This window comes from Sus scrofa, chromosome 3 (assembly GCF_000003025.6).
Source record: "Sus scrofa isolate TJ Tabasco breed Duroc chromosome 3, Sscrofa11.1, whole genome shotgun sequence".
NCBI lineage: Eukaryota > Metazoa > Chordata > Mammalia > Artiodactyla > Suidae > Sus > Sus scrofa.
The window spans coordinates 80,567,746-80,586,536 of NC_010445.4; the positions used below are offsets into that span (position 1 = coordinate 80,567,746).

The window sequence follows — 18,791 nt, forward strand, 5'->3', positions numbered from 1 at the left end:
TAAACAGGTTTGCTTCCCTAATTTCTCTTTCTGATCTTTCATCGTTAGTATATAGAAATGCAGTTGATTTCTGTGTATTAATTTTGTATCCAGGAGTTTCTGTTGTGGCACAGCAGAACCAAACCTGACTAGGAACTGTGAGGTTGCGGGTTCAATCCTCGCCTCGATCAGTGGGTTAAGGATCCAGCATTGCAGTGAGCTGTGGTGTAGGTCACAGACACAGCTTGGGTCTGGCATTGCTGTAGGCCAGCAGCTACAGCTCCAATTAGACCCCTAGCCTGGGAAACTCCATATGCCCCTTGTGTGGCCCTAAAAGGACAAAAGACAAAAAAAAAAAAAAAAAAGGAAAACCTGTATCCTGCAACTTTGTCAAATTCATGGATGAGCTCTAACAGTTTTCTGGTGGAGTGTTTAGGATTCTCTAGGTATAGTATCATGTCATCTGCAAATAGTGATAATTTTACTTCTTCCTTTCCAATTTGAATTCCCTTTTCTTTCTTTTGCTTCTCTGATTGCTATGGCTAGGTCTTCCAAAACTATGTTGAACAGTAATGGCAAGAGCAGACATCCTTGTCTTGTTCCTGGTCTCAGCAGGAGTTCTTTCACCTTTTACCATTGAGAATGATGTTAGCTGTGGGTTTGTCATATATGGCCTTTATTATATTGAGGTAGGGTCCCTTTATGCCCACTTTCTGAAGGGTTTTTATCGGAAATGTGTGTTAGATTTTGTCAAAGGCTTTTTCTGCATCTGTTGAGAGGATCATATGGTTTTTATTCTTTAGTTCATCAATGTGGTGTATCACACTGATTGATTTGTGGATATTGAAGAATCCTTGCATCCCTGGGATATATCCCACTTGATCATGATGTACAATCCTTTTAATGTATTGTTGGGAATCCTGCTTCTTATTTTTGTTAGTTTAGCACTTAAAGAGCAAAATAAAGCTAATTTTAAACCACATGCTTCAGAAGATTTATCTTTATCTCTAACTTATGTACAGAAAATATGGCTGATGTTAGCTAACCATCAGGAAAATGTTTATCATGACCTGATATAAAACTGGAATGTTCTTGTTTATTTATATCTGCCTGGAAAATAGGCAGGCATGCTATAGGTGTCAAGATTTAGAAGATTGGAAAATATTTCCAAGTATAGTAGGAACATGAGTTTTGTGCAAGTTCTCCTGCTATAAACTTCCATGGCTTAGGTTAAATCATCTATTTTCAAGAGAAATAAACTATAAAATATATCTCTCTTGTGTCTCTGTTAGATAGTGTGAACTCTGAAGGACATATAAGTTCCTAGAAAATGGGACATACTCATCACTAAAATGTGTGCTTTAAGAAAATCTAGCAGATTTAACAGTAGTAGCCATCTCATGAAAATAATCAACGTAGCTTTCATCAAAGATGTTTATGTAATTAATTTTTATTTCTTATTTTTATTAGCATTCTGTAGTTTGCAACAGAAAATAATTATGAGGAAGTTCTCAAATAACATATTTATGTATGCTTTTTTTTGCAGATGTGAAACAAGCATTAATCCAATGGCAGGAGCGAATTGAATTTGCCCATAAACTGTTAACTCTTCTTAATTCCTATAGCCCTCCAGAACTTAGAAATGCCTGTATAGGTAAGTGACTTGGAAGATATACCTGTGTAAAAACCTAGTGGATTGTAGGCATGGGTTGGGATACTGTGTGTGTAAGATGTAATGTTAGCTTCATAGAGTTTGGAAGACATTTGTATTTTTTATGTGTGACTCACACTGGCCAACAGAACCTTAAAAAATCAAATCCTGTTTCTTAACATGCCAATAATGAACTATGTGACCTTAGGCAGGTCACTTCATATATCTGGCTTGTTGACCTCAGGTTATCTTCATATCTCTTGCAGTTCTGAAATCTACTGATCCTGTATAAAAGAGGGAGAATCATCAGATGTTTAGAATAGAACTGACATTGTAAAGTTTAGGGTGATTATTTCACTGTGTGTTCTTTTGCCTAAAGGTTCCTAATAGCTGTTCTTAGACTGCTGAGTATATCATCTTTTTATTGCATATTTATAATAAAATGATAATTTGTGTCTCTTTAAGGTCCTCCCCTTGTTTTAAATTCATATTGAATTTTTTGCTCCTTAGAAGCCATTTAAATCATCTTTAGAGATTATAACTGTTTATTTACAGTTTCTCAAAATGACGTGTGTGACTGGCTGTCTTGTGTAAGCAGTCAGTCCTGGCAAGTGTTGACCTGATCTGTGGAATTAATGGCCTATACTTCTCCAGCAAGAGGAGAGGGGCACATAGCAATAACCTCTAATTGACAGACACTCTGCCAGTAGCCTGTCATCATGAACTTTATTCCTATGATTAGAGGATAAGAATCAGTCCGGGGAGTTCCTATTGCGGCGCAGTGGTTAACGAATCCGACTAGGAACCATGAAGTTGCGGGTTCGATCCCTGCCCTTGCTCAGTGGGTTGACAATCCGGCGTTGCCGTGAGCTGTGGTGTAGGTTGCAGACGCGGCTCGGATCCTGCGTTGCTATGGCTTTGGCGTAGGCTGGTGGCTATGGCTCCGATTGGACTCCTAGCCTGGGAACCTCCATATGCCTCGGGAGCGGCCCAAGAAATAGCAAAAAGACAAAAAAAAAAAAAAAAAAAAAAAGAATCAGTCCAGCTAGCACCATGAAACACTAAAAGTAGATTAACTATTCTGTCTCAGATCCAAAGAACTTTTTTTTTTTTTTTTTTTTTTTTTTTTTTTGGCCTCTCCCACAGCATACAGAAATTCTAAGGCCAGGGATCAAATCCATGACACAGCAGTGACAACACCAAATCCTTAACTACTAGATCATCAAAGAACTAAAGAATTTTGAACCTTAGGTTTATAAGCTGCTTTGGTTGATTTTGAAGCTACATCATCAATGTTCATTAAATATTTCCCTCATTGGAGTTCCCCTCATGGCTCTGTGGTTAACGAATCGTAATAGGAACCATGAGGTTGCGGGTTCGGGTTCGATCCCTGACCTCACTCAGTGGCTTAAGGATCCGGCATTTCTATGAGCTGTGGTGTAGGTCATAGACGAGGCTCAGATCCCAAGTTGCTGTTGCTGTGGCTGTAGGCCGGCGGCTATGGCTTGGATTACACCCCTATCCTGGGAACCTCCATATGCTGAGGGTGTGGCCCTAAAAAGACAAAAAGACAAAAAAAAAAAAATTTTCCCTCATTGCACTCACTTCTCCATGATGCTTCTCTTAATAGTTTTAAACTTTGATTTCCAAATATTCCCTCTTGTCCTTAGTAACTCTTCCAATCCAGATTTGATTAGAATCAGACAGAATTTCTTCCATTATTAAGAGCTTAGGTTCTTTAAAACTTTAGATTTAGACTCATTAAAAATTTTTAGCTGCTGCACTGCAGCCAGTCATCCCAACAGGATTTGTGATTTTGAAAGTAGTGGTTGACATACTACAATTTTTTAATACCCATACTGTGTTTTTATTTTCAGATGTCCTCAAGGAACTTGTGCTTTTGAGTCCTCATGACTTTCTTCATACTCTGGTTCCATTTCTACAACACAACCATTGTACTTACCATCACAGTAATATACCAAGTATGTATTCATCTAGCACACTACTTGATCATGGTTGGCATTTAATCTTTCTGCGCACTGAAACATGGAGATTTATTTTTTCCATTTATTCTTATTGTACACTTTTAATGCCTTAGTGTCTCTTGGACCTTATTTCCCTTGTCGAGAAAATATCAAGCTAATAGGAGGGAAAAGCAATATTCGGCCTCCGCGCCCTGAACTCAATATGTGCCTCTTGCCCACAATGGTGGAAACCAGTAAGGTATGTTGGGATGCCAGGGAAACCAAGTTTCTCTAGTACACAGTAGTTTGAAATTTCCCCTCTGGCAGTTATGAGTGTATTAGACTTAAATGATCATTTTGTGGATCCTAAGAAGATTAGTCTCATTTGGACTTTTTCCTTTTAGTGCTCTGAAATGTTGGTTGAATATTTGCAAAATCAACAATAAGCACAAGTAGTAAGTTTTTTTCCCCGCAAAAAAAAAAAAAAAAAAAATCCTAGCAGAAAGTCTTATTAGTATTTGTCACTAGGCTAAATTATTACTGGGTCATATATCTAAACCTGAAAAGTCAAGTTAGGTACTTATTGTTTATATTTTGCCATAAAATCAATGACTTCTTTTACTGCCCTTTAATTATGATCCTTTGACTTAAGCCTAATTATCACTGATTAATAGATTCATCATCATTTGTAGTTGATTCTTGTCCTCTAATACTTACTCTAAAATAATGCTAATTTTAAATTATAGAGGGAAGGTACATTGACACAGGGTAATATATCTTAGTTCCAACACTTTTCTAAACAAGTTTTCCATTTTATCTTTCTTTACCCCACTTGATTTACATTCTCCCTTGCCCAGTATCTTTGGATCTTAAATAAATTTAGAAGTTTTTATAAGATAAAATATTAAAAATAATTAACACTTGTAGTAACCACTACAAAAATAATTTGGAGTCAATTTCAAAAATCAGATTTAATTCACTCTTCTTGATGATATATCTATAGAGCTAAAGTGTCACATTTTAAAATCCTACAGTAATTTTACTTTATTAAAGTATATAGAAATAAGTGGTAATTTTAATTGATAGCATTTGCACACTGAAGATAAACTTGTGACGATTAAGATCTTAATACCATTACTAGAAACTTGGAATTTAAAACTAGGTTCTTATAGAATTTAAATATTCAGCTTTTTAGTTAAAATTATTACATTTGCACAAAATATGCTCTTTAATTTATTATACAATTTAAGTGCAACCATTTTATCATCTTTAACCTTCAGGGCAAAGATGACGTTTATGATCGTATGCTGCTAGACTACTTCTTTTCTTATCATCAATTCATCCATCTATTATGCCGAGTTGCAATCAACTGTGAAAAATTTACTGAAACATTAGTTAAGCTGAGTAAGTATAAAAGATGAGCAGTAAATTCCACTGAATTATTTTAAGCCCCTAGCCATTCAGGAAGGGGAGAAGAAAATGAGACAGTCCTTTTTTGCTTTTTTGAAGTGAATGTTTAAAAATAATATTCTCGGGAACATTTTTAATTTTTATTAAGAAAACACCAACTTACTGGTTTCCATTGAATAGTTCTGCCCAGAGTTTCGGCTGGCTTACAACGGAGTGTGGAGTAGGGCTAATCATACATAGAAGCCCAAGTCCTCCTCCATCTGGCCAGCAGAATTTAAAAACGAAAACCAAAAACTGCTCTGCTTAGGGAGGCAGGCTTAGATATGGACTTCCCCAGCCCTTATCTTGAGGGTAAGATGAGATCAATAGTGCCAGCTGTGCTTTGGAGCTGGCAACAAGAGCAAGCTGAGTGGACTTGCCAGGGTGAAGCAGAGGTGCATATATGAGTAAATTAGGAGGTAAGTTTCATAAAACAGAGAGGTGAGTGAGAAGAAGGGAAACTTTAAAAAGAGGATATGAGAAATAGAAAAAAAAAATCAGTGAATTTGGGGGGGGGACTTTTATTACTTTTATATAATATTGTCTCTCTGAGGATGTTCCTGAGCTGTTAGAACTGTCCCTTTGGGTGACTTTTTTCAGCCTGCAAGCCTTTAGAAAATATGTATCCCTCCAGAGTCCTCAGGCTGCGTGTGTCCTATGAGTCTGTCATCTTTAGGGATGGACCAGGAGCCTCTCCAGTAAACCTTAGTTTTGTTTCAGAGCATGAGAAGTAAAATATTCGTGGAACCACCACCCAGCTCAAGAAATAGGATATTACCACACCGTAGAAGTTGCCCCTTGTGCTCCTTCTCAGTCACAATCCCTTCCTTCCTATGGAAAAGGTTTTGATCTATTATATGTAGGGCAAAGATGTGAACATACCTTAGGTTTCATTCTCTAAGGAGAAGAAAGTGGTAACAGCTGTCAGGGATAATTCCTCTTCAGAAAAGTGATTAGAGCACCTTCAGATTTGAAAGGTTGTTCCTTCCACCTGTTATCATTAGCTGATGTTATATACATGAAGCTGAAGATTGGGGAGGGAACAGGTGAAATGGCCAATATGTGCACATTGGCCATTTCATGGTTATATAATTGGGTTGTTGCTCCTGGTAAAAAGCTAAAAACATAGCAGTGGCAATGATGGAGAGTAGGGAACTATCCAGGAGTTATAGTAACACAGCCTTGCTCCCAGATAAGGAGGAAGACTTACAAAGATGCTGACCTTTAGAAAAGTTCTTAGTAATTGTGTTCACATGATATATACCAGAAGTTAGGTGAGGAGCTATTTTATCTACTTGAATGGCTCTGAAATAATGGAAGTAATGAATAATCAGTGTTCTGCTCTGTTGGACTATCTTCCTCATCAACACAAATACACAGTTTGGGGGAAACTGAACATGGGGAGAAGGAAGAAGGAAAGAAAGGACACACACTTAGCTGTCCACATTAACTGAATCAATTTTCATAATATTTTATACTCTCATCACTCTTCTACTCATGAAGTGCAGTTGTGCTGCCTCATGGAATTTACTTCTCTACACAAGTACATTCTGTAAAACTTTCTACAAGAATGAAATGTTCTCCAGCTGCATCACCGTCCACAATCTGATAGCCACTGACTATATGTGAGTGAGCATTGAGAACTTGAAACATCATTAAGAAGCTGAATTTTTTATTTCGTTTTTTTGTAACCAAACTAATTTTAAATAGCCAGATATGGCTGGTGGCTACTGTATTGCATAGAACAGCTCTAGAAATAAACCAAAATCTTAACAAAGTGAGAGGAAAGAAGTTTTTCATGGTTATAATTTAGTTAATGCTTTCTAGCAGTGCTTTCTTCAGGTCTCTTCCAAACGGAGAAATTATGTCCCAGTATTTAAAGTTAACTCCCTCTTCTAGCTGAAATGACTATTTCCAGGGAGAAGCAACTAGGAAAGTGCTTGAGAAACCAAAGCCCACATTGATGACTGCAACGGGAAGCAGAGAGTTGATTGGAAATTTTAATTAGTATAGTTTCTTTGAGAAATTGTATTTGACAACAAGAGAGGAAAGGGTAAGTTTAAATTGATTATGTCCTTAATCATTTGAGTCTTGAGGCTAGGTGCTCCAAGGGCCAGAATGGTGTATAAACATATGTGGAATTGTGTCAACACCTATATTGGATTGCAAGTCGTTTTCAGTTTTGAGGAAAAGCCTCTGTGGTGATTCTTTTATGAGTAACTGAGTGGATTAGGAGATTTGTTGGGGGGATAAAAAGGAGTTATATAATAGTTGTAAATTAGAATTACAGGGGAGATAGAGTTGCAGGTCCTAAATAGTAAAGAAAGGGAAGGTTGGAGTACTCTTGAAGTGAGGACAGTCAGGTATAGAGTTGTGGGAGACAGAAAATGTGGGGAGAGAATTCAGGGGAGGTGAACAGAGTTGCTGACTGTCATGTGAAATAGTAGTATATCTGAGATCACAGTATTTAGACATTTAAAAAGAATTCAGCCAGAAAAATTCTGAAAAAGAAGAACAATATGATACCGGCACTATTGATTTCTAAAATACTAAACATACAGTCATTTTAAAATTCTTTTTGATATTTAATACATAATTCAAAATTCAAAACTGTATCAAAAAAGTATAAATCACCGTATCACTTACAGACCTGACCCCAACCACTTTCACTCATTTTTAAATTTTTTGCATGAAAACATCAAATACAGGGGTTTTTTCCCTCCTCTTTTTTTTTTTTTTTTTTTTTTTTTTTGGTCTTTTTGCCTTTTCTTGAGCCGCTCCCACAGCATATGGAGGTTCCCAGGCCAGGGGTCTAATCGGAGCTGTAGCCACTGGCCTACACCAGAGCCACAGCAACACCAAATCCAAGCCGCATCTGCAACCCACACCACAGCTCACAGCAACGCCGGATCCTTAACCTACTGAGCAAGGCCAGGAAGTGAACCCGCAACTTCATGGTTCCTGGTCGGATTCGTTAACCACTGTGCCTCGGTGGAAACTCCTCCCTCCTCTTTCTTATGTAAAGTCCTCCATATCCTCAAAGGACCAACTGTAGATTGAAATTTCCACTGTGGTCATTTTACTTGCATTTTACCTAAGGGTCTTAAGCATCCTCAGAGGTTCCTGAACCAGTTCCTCCTGGATACCCAGAGAAAGACTGTAAAGTCTAGTGATTAAAACCACACAATCCGAACATGGAAACACATTGGTGGAACAGTGAAAAACAGCTCCCAAATAAACAAGGATATATGAGGATTTGGTAAATAGTAAAGATAACTTATCACAGTAGTTTAGAATGGATAGTATTGAGATAATTGGTTAGCTGTATGGGAGAAGAAGGACAAGACTTTTACTTTTTGACTCCTTAGGTCAAAATACCTCCCAGGGTTAAATATTTGTTAAAAGTAAAATCCTGGAAGTATTTAAGAAAAAACTTAGGATCGTATGGATCACACCTTGAGATTTGAAGGACCATATTAAGCAGGATACAAACCCAGAAACAAATAAGAAATTTTTTGTTTTTGCTTTTTAGGGCTGTACATGTGGCATATGGAAGTTCCCAGGTTAGGGGCAAATCAGACGTGCATCTGCAAACTACACCACAGCTCACAGCAGTAGTCACAGCTCACAGCAATACTTAACCCAATGAGCAAGGATCAGACCTGCATCCTCATGGATACTAGTTGGGTTTGTTACTGCTGAGCCACAACAGGAACTCCAGAATAGAAAAATTTGACTGCATAAAAATTGAAAATAGTACATGTTGAAAATGCAGTAAATTGAATTAAAATACATATTGCTAATGAAAAAATTTGCATTCTTAGCAGATAAGTGGCTACCAGTGCCAATATACAAAGAGTTTTTAGAATTAAATAAGATGGTAAAGAACATTAAGTAAAATAAGCAAAGGACGTGAACCAAGGCAGTGTACACACACACACACACACACACACACACAGAGAAAGTAAATGTTTGGTAACCATATAAGAAGTTGTCCATCCTTATTAATAAAGCAAACAAAACTTATTTCTCTTTTTTTTTTCCCTCCAACTGTGAGATAAAGTTACATGATATGCATATTTAAAACAGTTGGGGGAAAGAGGAGATCTTATAACGGAGTCAGTTTGGAGAGGCAGTTTGGCATTTTCAATTTCGATTGTTTGTGCATTTTGACCCAGCAATACTATATTTAGGAATCCACCCTAAATCTACTCATAAAAGTGTACAATAACATACACAGGGTGTTTGTTTTCACTTGGTTTGTATTGAATAAAACTGGGAACAAACCAAGTGTCCATCAATAAAAACTTACTTAAGTAAAACATAGTTCATTTATATTAGATGGTCTTTACAATAAAAAGAGGAATTGACCTTGGATCACATGAAAAATTGGAGGAATTCCCTTGTGCAGTGGGTTAAGGATCCAGCTCTGGGTTGTCACTGCAGCAGTGGCTCAGGTTCATCCCCTGGCCTGGGAACTTCCAGGTGCTGCAGCTATAGCAAAAAATAATAATAAATGTATAATTTTATATATATATAACAATATAATATAATATATACACAGAATATGACCACATTCTTAAAAAGGGGGAGTGCAGGGACTCAGTATATGCAAAAAAGAAAAAAAAACCACATAGATGTTTATACTCTATAAGGATAAAATTATGGGATGCTTTTATTTTCTAGGTTAAAAATCTGTAAGATTTGGAGTTCCCGTCATGGCTCAGGGGTTAATGAATCCAACTAGGAACCATGAGATTGCGGGTTCAATCTCTGGCCTTGCTCAGTGGGTTAAGGATCCGGCGTTGAAAAGACCAAAACAAAAGACCAAAACAAAAAAACAAAACAAAACAAAAAATCTGTAAGATTTAAATTGTGTTGATTATTCATTGTTTTTTTTTATTACTTAAATGAATTTATCACATCTGTAGTTGTATAATGATCATAACAATCTGATTTCACAGGATTCCATCCCACAGCCCAAGCACATCCCCCCAACCCCCAAACTGTCTCCTCCGGAGACCATAAGTTTTTCATTGTCTGTGAGTCAGCATCTGTTCTGCAAAGAAGTTCAGTCTGTCTTTTTTTCAGATTCCACATGTCAGTGAAAGCATTTGATGTTGGTGTCTCATTGTATGGCTGACTTCACTTAGCATGATAATTTCTAGGTCCATCCATGTTGCTAAAAATGCTGGTATTTCGTTCTTTTTGATGGCTGAGTAATATTCCATTGTGTATATGTACCACATCTTCTGGATCCACTCCTCTGTCGATGGACATTTAGGTTGTTTCCATTCTTGGCTATTGTAAATAGTGCTGCAATGAACATTGGAGTACATGTGTCTTTGCGAGTCGTGGTTGTCTCTGGATAGATGCCCAGGAGTGGGATTGCTGGATCAAATGGTAGTTCTATGTTTAGTTTTCTGAGGAATCTCCATACTGCTTTCCACAGTGGTTGCACCAATTTACAATCCCACCAACAGTGTACTAGTTTTTCTCCACACCTTCTCCAGCACTTATTGTTTGTAGACTTTTGGATGATGGCCATTCTGGCCGGTGTAAGGTGGTACCTCAGAGTCGTTTTGATTTGCATTTCTCTAATAATGAGTGATACTGAACATCTTTTCATGTGTTTTTTGGCCATCTGTATGTCTTTTTTGGAGAACTGTCTGTTTAGATCTTCCGCCCATTTTTTGATGGGGTTGTTTGTTTTTTTGGTATGGAGCTGCAGAAGTTGTTTATAAATTTTGGAGATTAATCCCTTGTCAGTCGATTCATTTGCAAAGATTTTCTCCCATTCTGTGGGTTGTCTTTTTGTGTTGTTTATTCATTGGTTTTATATTTGAGAAAAAAAAATTTTTTTTAAACATGGAAAATCGATGTTGCAAACTCTGTAATCAAAACAATTTTTTAGGTACCATAGTGCACATGCTCAATTAACAAAATGTTCAAGTAAAATTAAGTAGCAGATCCCTTGGTTTTATTGTATAATTAAATAATTATTGTACAATTAAATAATTTTAATTTTTAGAAATAAAACAATATCACCTTTATTATTTGACATTAGTTTTAAGTTTTCTTAATGCATTAAAACAAGGATTTTTCGCAAGTAACATTATGATGTACCTAGTAAATCAATAAGCTTCAAAATGTCTAGAATTTAAAAATTAGCACAGTTATAAACAGATTAAATTTTAAATTATAAAAAGCAGAGCTCTTGTTCATGTTTCAACTTTTTGTAATATCAAGGTGGTTTGGTTAGCTGTTTCCCAAAACCTTCTTAGGATGAATATACTTCAGACAAGTTCCACTCATTCAAAGCCATTATTTAGCCATCCACCAAGGGCAAATCCATTTATCCTGGGCTAATACGTAGTAATTACATTTGATAGACAAAAATATAATTCAGAGGTCAGTTACTAGTTTGCTAATTTACAAAGAATTGACACAGGGATCTGAATTATTATTTGGTAGGCCCAGCAGATTTTTTTCCAGTAACCTACATGCGAAGCTGAATAAACAACAGTAGCTTGCTTAGGATATGAAGTCAGAAATAGGGGGAGTAGAAGACTCAAATGTGATAGTCTTAGGGTAAGATGTCTTGAGTCAATCTTGCAGTGGAACATTAGCCATGAGCTTTAAATCTGTGGCTAAAGCTCCCACTTACCATGAATACTGCTTGGATGGGATAAGTACTCCTATAGAATCACAATTCAGATAGGAGAAACCCTAACTAGTAAATATACATGTGAAATATTTTATCCTAACAGCAATCATCTGAATTACCATTTTACCTACAAGTGTTTTTAAAAACAGTTGCCTTTTAATAACACACCCAGCAGCTTCTACAGTATAAGGTGCTACTGATGAGAGAAAGATATGTTTGAAGCAGCTTTTCATTATTGTATATTCCTTCGTGGGTGGAACGGGGTGGGATAATGACCCTGTTAAGGATGCCTAAAGCATGAAGAAAGAAAGTGATGCAGGAGCCAGTATGTGTTAGCCCTGCTCATCCTGTTTACTGAGACAGGGCTTGGAAGTATTCCTGAGACTGCTCCTGATTGCGTCTTCCTGTGCTTTGCACCCAGTGAGAAACACCAGAAAGTATTAGAGGAGTGTGTGGAATAGGATGGCATTGGCCTCTACTTAAGTCACAGAGCTTACACCTTACCCTCAGTGCTTTGTGAAAATGCTGGAAAGAAACCGAAACTCCTGCCCTGAAGGGATGGTCTTCCTTCCCAAACAGGTGCAGCTTAGATAGGGAATAGGTTAAGACTGTGAAAGAAGTGTCTTCACTTCACTGTGAGTGGCACAGTGTATCCAGAGTGTAGCGTACAAGATGTCCCAGGGAAGATAATTGCATTTTAATAAATATGAATGGATCTCACTGTATTACAAAGAAATATAACTCATACACCAAATCCATGATTTTCCTGGATGTTGTAGTGCCTGAACTAAGGCTAATGTAGTATAAAGCTCTCTGAATGAATCTTAAGAACAGTATCAAGTAATCAGTACAGGTGATGGATAGATAATGAAAATGACACATGAATGACTAAAGTTTGTGGAAACACTGATTACTGAAAGATTATGAGCTTTAGAATCATAAATGGGAGAGGGGTAGATAGAACTAACTGTATCACTCCACTGGCTTTTGGGTTGAAACTAAGCAGATTACGTGGTCCCTGAGCCTAATTGTCTCATCCAAAAAAAGCAGAGGAAATAAGGATAACATGACGTGTTCCAGAGTTGATGAGAAAAGTAAATGTGGTTATCTGACACACTGAGCACAATAGATATCAGTATGTTTATTTCCATCTTCACTTGTAAAATAAGGATACTTGAATCTGAGTATTACTTGAAAACAATTTTAGATCATAGAAGACCTGTTTTTTTTGTTTATTGTGATAGTGCAAGCTTTTTAGTAGTTGTGCAAAATAGGAATAGTTTGTTTTACTTTGAGGAATAACTGGGGAGGGGGGAGGAGTAAAGTCTAGAGAAACTTAAATTATAGTATAAGGCGTGCTTTCACATGATGGGGTTTTGGAAAGGCAGCCTCTTTTTGCAAAGGAAAGATGGGCTATGAGCCAAATTTCCAACCACTACTCTACTTTTATGGGTAATTATTATCCAGAGACATGGGAGCATAGACACTTTCTTCCCTGTAGCCAACAATTTTGATGATGCCCTTGTTTGTTTACATCAATTGTGCTGTTAGGATGGGTAAATAAATGCCTTCAGCTCCAACCTGATTAGGTTTAGGATAAAGGAGAAAGATGATAGTTTCCTTGGGTCTTGACAAAGGGATTAATCTTGACAGCAAGATGTAATAGGCTTTCCTGCAAGAGGGAGTCTAGGCATCCTTGGATGACTAAATTGGGTGACTGATCTGATTTCCCTTTCTCAAAGATGTTCTCAAATCCATGGTCTGACACAGAGGTTGGCAAACAGTTGTCTACATGCTGCCTGTTTTGGTATAACCAATGAGCTTCTTAAAGCTAAGAAGGGTTTTTATACTTTCTAGATTTTTTAAAACTAAGTTTTTCTAAATATTTTCTAATGCATGATAATTACATGAGATTCAAATTTGTGTTCTTAAAGTTTTATTGAAAGACACACCCATTCATTTTGTGTTGTCCATGGCTGCATTCACACCACCTCTCAAGTTGAGTCTTTGCAACAAACTAAATAGGCTGCAAAGACAAATACAGGTATCCCCCAATTTTCCAAAGTTTGCTTTATGCCACTTCACTTTTGTGAAAGACCCCAAAGAGGATTTTTGCCTTTTTTGAAAAAAGGTAATTGCTTTTTCGCTTTAACGCTATTTCAGCTTATGAAAGCTTTCATAAGTGGGGGAAACTTGTATTTACTGTTTGGCCCTTGACAGAAAAGTTTTGTCAACTTTAGATGTTACTCATAATTTCTTTCTTAACTGGAGAAGGGTAACTATTTCTCCTCCATAATTATACTTTCCCTGCGTGTGGGAGCATTGGAGGATGTAAAATTTACCTATGACTGACTGACTGTGGCATTACAACTACTGTGCTTTGAGAGAGCTAGGAAGGCAAAGGGTAGGGGAACAAGTTTCTTAAAGACATACTTGACATCTGTAGTCGAGAAGAAGAAAGACCTTAGACCTTCCAAGCAGGATGCTTCCTAAGTATGATCCACCCAGAAGATCCTAGGGACAAGTCTAGAAAGCTGTTAAGACTTAGAGCAAAGTTTACTTAAATCTACCATAAAGTTAATTCTCCTTATCTTCAGAGAAACAAAAGAGGAAAGAATGATGTTTTCTAATTCTTCATATCCTGTTTGACCTTGCCCCCCCCCCCCGCCCCCGACTGCAGTCTAGCTATCCCATATAAATTATGTAATGAGCAGAGTGGTATCTTAATCTTTGGAAAGCTTTGGAACCACTTGCAGTAATCTTTATGAAATTGTCCCAGATACTGTTCTAATAGTCAAAAAGAAGAATTGATTTAAGTTGCCTCAGGTCCTTCCTGAGGTATGGGATACAAAGTCAAAGTGTGCTACACTCTGTTCTTGACTGGTTAAAACATTTGAATGAATTCTTCCTCTTTAAGTATTTTATATATTTCTAAAACATAGAACATGTGCAGTAATGACTAGAAATAGCTATAATATTGTGCCTGCAGTTTAACACCTCAGTAGTATAATTGATAATTATAACCTATTCTGATTTCTTTTCAAATATTAGGTGTCCTAGTTGCCTATGAAGGTTTGCCACTTCATCTTGCACTGTTCCCCAAACTTTGGACTGAGCTATGCCAGACTCAGGTAAAGAAAATGAGTTTTAGATGATTTGGTCTTCATCTCATCTGACCATGTGGTCAGTAATTTTAGGAACAACCGTTTGAAAAATGGCTGGAAATTGGGTATGTTTTAGAATCTTGGTAGGTAAAATAGTATTAATGGAAAAAACAGCTACTAAACTATTAAGCATTAGGCATCTAGCTGCCCTTTGAAGTTTTTTGCTTCTGTAGATTTGTATCACAAAGGAGATTTCAAATAATTGCTGTTTATAATTGAGTTCCTCATTTAAAGGTTAAACAGTGTGGAAGAAATCTAAAACACAGAGATATTAGGGCACGAAGGCATATGCCCCTTCTTGCTCTTCCTCACATGTCTCATATCTTTCTTCTCCCCTCCACTATTCCAAAAGCTCTAGCAGAAACCATTTCGGCAGCCTGTCCTTTATCTCTTGCTTATCGACAAGCTTACAGCAGTTTAAGAGTCTGATGGATTTGTTTTCTTATCAGCAATCTCATTGAGAACAGGAAATGCTATATATATACTTTTCCTACCTCAAGATCTAATAGCCAGCCTCTTAAAGTGGGCACGTAAATAATGCTTATTTAATTGTGGAGGGAGAATGGCGGGGAGAGGGAGAGAAATCAGATTCATCCTAAGGTGTGGCTCATTTCTTGGATCAGGCATAAAAGATCCTGTCTTTAGACTCTGAAAAAACTACTGGTTTCTTGCCTGTGTGCACCTGCCCATTCCCAGAGGAAGAGATGAGTTTATTAATTCCCTTGGCATAAACCTTTAACACTTAGTATCTGGAATACATCCAGTCTGGTCCAGCCTCCTACCCGGGCAGTCATGCTTTGTATATTCGCCTAATGGATGTGTTACGTGGTATTATAATAGTTGCTTCTCTATCTCCTTGTCCCAAATGAAGAACTCAAGTGTAGAGACTTTATCTGACTCATCTCTATTCCCTGAGGAATTGTCATTTTGTTTTCTAGAGTAGGACTCTTTGATAGGTCACTATACTTTCATCATATGGCTTAGTACATAGTAGACATTTAGAAAAGAACTTGCTAGTTGGTTTTTGAGCTGAGTGGTCTATTTAGTTAATAGGAGCAGATCTCTGCTTTTTTCCCCTCTCTGCCACTGCTGCTGCTCTTTTCATTCTTCTTGATTTAGGTAACGGCTTTTTTTTTTTTTTTTTTTTTTTTTTTGGTTTCTGTACTCCACCACCAGCCATTACTTCCCTGTTGCTTTATCTGCTTCTGCAGTATACTGCGATCTTTACTTGGCTTTTTTTCCACAGAATTCATCACCCCCCAAAACTTCCCTTAAAACAAAGCCAAACCATTTAAGGCTTCCAGAGGCCCTACGAGCCCTACAGAAGCAGCTGTGCTGTATAAGAAACATAGGCAGCAGGCAGAGACTATGACTGGTAGAATGAGGCAGATTTTCCTGACACCAAGGATCTGAAGACCGGGATGCTGGTCCTACCTGACTCCTAGTTTCTTAGGTGACCTTGAGCCGTTTACTTAACACAGTGCTTACTTCTAATAAAATATATAAGTATATACATACATATTATCTAAACTTTATCCCATTTTTTAAAAATAGTTCATTTTGTCTTCCTTATAAATGATCTATTATTAAAACACACATATAAATCATCTAAGGAATATATCTACTTAAAGACATACTACTTGTGTTTAAGAGCCATGACCAAATTTTAGTAAAATTTACATACATTGGGACCCACTAATTCTATGAGATAATTAGGAAAAGAGGTTTGCTGTTTACCTTTGCAATATTTGTGAGGGGAAGGGTGTTTACCAAACAAATTACTATTACTAATGACAATACAGTGAAAGTTTTAACTCATTTTAAGGAATACATTTAATTCTTAAAATTTTTCTTTTTAATTTTTGTCTTAAAAATTTTTTTTTTGTATATGTGATTTGGTGACCTTAATATCCCCCTGAAAACATCATCTCCTTAGTCTTACTTGTCCAGTCCTATTAGCTCTCTTAATGCTAGATAATAAAGCTGCATTTCTTTTAATATGTATTTTTGGTTCAGTTTTGCCATTCAGACTTTATAAGCCTCTTCTTCTAACACTCATCGTTAGTCCAAGTTAGTAATAGTTTCATTTATTAGGAGGACAGTCACTCTAACTGCAAAGTTAATAAGCTGAATTAAAAAGTTGCTTTTCCAATAGGATTTAAAATGACTTTGGCTATACATCAGAAGCAGTGTATTTACAATTTCCAGTTATTTCAGTGCTCAATCAGTGCTTCTTTTCCCCACTTCAGTCTGCTATGTCAAAAAACTGCATCAAGCTTTTGTGTGAAGATCCCGTTTTTGCAGAGTATATAAAATGTATCCTGATGGATGAAAGAACCTTCCTAAACAACAACATCGTCTACACATTCATGACACATTTTCTTCTAAAGGTATGTCCCAAGTTGGAAACCAGGTATGAGTTACTTCCAGTTAGTTATGATTGTGTTTTCATTGTGTTGGTCTCGTGGAGACTTTTTTTTTTTTAAATCGTCTTTTTCAGGTTCAAGGTCAAGTGTTTTCTGAAGCAAACTGTGCCAATTTGATCAGTACTCTTATTACGAACTTGATAAATCAGTATCAGAACCTGCAATCTGACTTTACCAACCGAGTTGAGATTTCCAAAGCAAGTGCTTCTTTAAATGGGGTAAGAAAAAAAATAAAAATAAATAAATGGGGTAAGAATTATGTAAGGGAATAGTCACATACTTCAGAACTTTTCCTTAAATAACTCTAAATTTGACCTTAGTATATGCTTTTACTTTATACATAACTTCATTATTCAAACTCTGAAAGCTACATATTATGAAATAACCAAATAAAAAGGTGTTCACTTTGCCTTTTGTGTATGTAGCACACACTTCCTGTTACCATAGAAAACATGAGCTAATGTCATTAAATGCTAAGGGCAACAAGACCACTAAGAGAAGACATTCCCTTTTTCTCACATTTTTTGAAACATTGCTTGACGTTTCTGTCAGTGCGTATGACTCATAAGTAACTGAAAATCAGATCCTATAAATATCTGAATATAAATAAAATCTGAATATAAAGCCATTTCAGACTAGGGAATTGGTTGCCTTATAAAAACTCCCATGGTAGTAACTATGTCATAGAATAATGGAATGCCTTGTGTTAGCACGTGCCCAGCAGCAGCCTCCCAAGTAACAAAATGCTTAGATGCCAGAATGGATTACAGAGCTAAGTGAGGAAGACCTTACTATTTGTGACATCCACCAGAAATCAAGCATATCTGAAAACTGACTCCTAGATGGATATGGCCTTAATTGCTCATCGATCATTCAGGGTTTGTTTTTTAAATTCCTAGATAAGTTCTATCACTGATTTTTTTTTTTTCCTTTTCCATTTTCAGAAAACACTATTTGAGTTTTCAATCTGACTTAATTAGTGCTGTGGTGCATAAATAATGGTATTAGTGACCTGGATCCAATGAAATAGAAATACAGTAACATCATAACACTAGCTTTCTGGTTTTAGCATTCTTCTAAAAATATCAGAGGAACCAGGATGAATTTCTGGAAGAGTAAAAATATGTGCATTAAACTGTTAACAGTTGTGTCAAAATGTTGGCTTCAGAATTTGAAATGTTCTTGTCTGTGTTTTTATAGGACTTGCGGGCACTTGCTTTGCTCCTGTCGGTACACACTCCGAAACAATTAAACCCAGCGCTAATTCCAACTCTGCAAGAGCTTTTAAGCAAATGCAGGACTTGTTTGCAGCAGAGAAACTCACTCCAAGAGCAAGAAGCCAAAGAAAGAAAAACTAAAGGTCAGCTTTATGGACTAATAAAATACTTTAGAGTGGGGGAAGGGGGGGATACTCTCTGTGCCCCTGACTTTACAGTAGCTGCATATAAGCCTCCTGAAAAGAAATGCTAGAAAACCAAATTTCCCACAAAC

General features: G+C 36.8%; 1 protein-coding gene across 15 annotated transcripts in view; it reads left to right on the forward strand.

Moving 5' to 3' along the window:
* Nucleotides 1–18,791, forward strand: part of USP34 (ubiquitin specific peptidase 34) — a 258,619-nt gene that overhangs the window by 236,850 nt on the left and 2,978 nt on the right. For 9 of the 15 annotated variants that reach the window (XM_021087489.1, XM_021087491.1, XM_021087490.1 and 6 more), the window contains 8 exons: nt 1,526–1,633; nt 3,508–3,612; nt 3,729–3,853; nt 4,875–4,998; nt 14,762–14,841; nt 17,124–17,264; nt 17,375–17,518; nt 18,501–18,660. In XM_021087489.1, coding sequence (XP_020943148.1) covers nt 1,526–1,633; nt 3,508–3,612; nt 3,729–3,853; nt 4,875–4,998; nt 14,762–14,841; nt 17,124–17,264; nt 17,375–17,518; nt 18,501–18,660 — 987 coding nt within the window. The remainder of the gene's footprint in view (nt 1–1,525; nt 1,634–3,507; nt 3,613–3,728; nt 3,854–4,874; nt 4,999–14,761; nt 14,842–17,123; nt 17,265–17,374; nt 17,519–18,500; nt 18,661–18,791) is intronic. The other 6 variants (XR_002342703.1, XR_002342702.1, XM_013996121.2 and 3 more) reach the window with 3 other exon arrangements.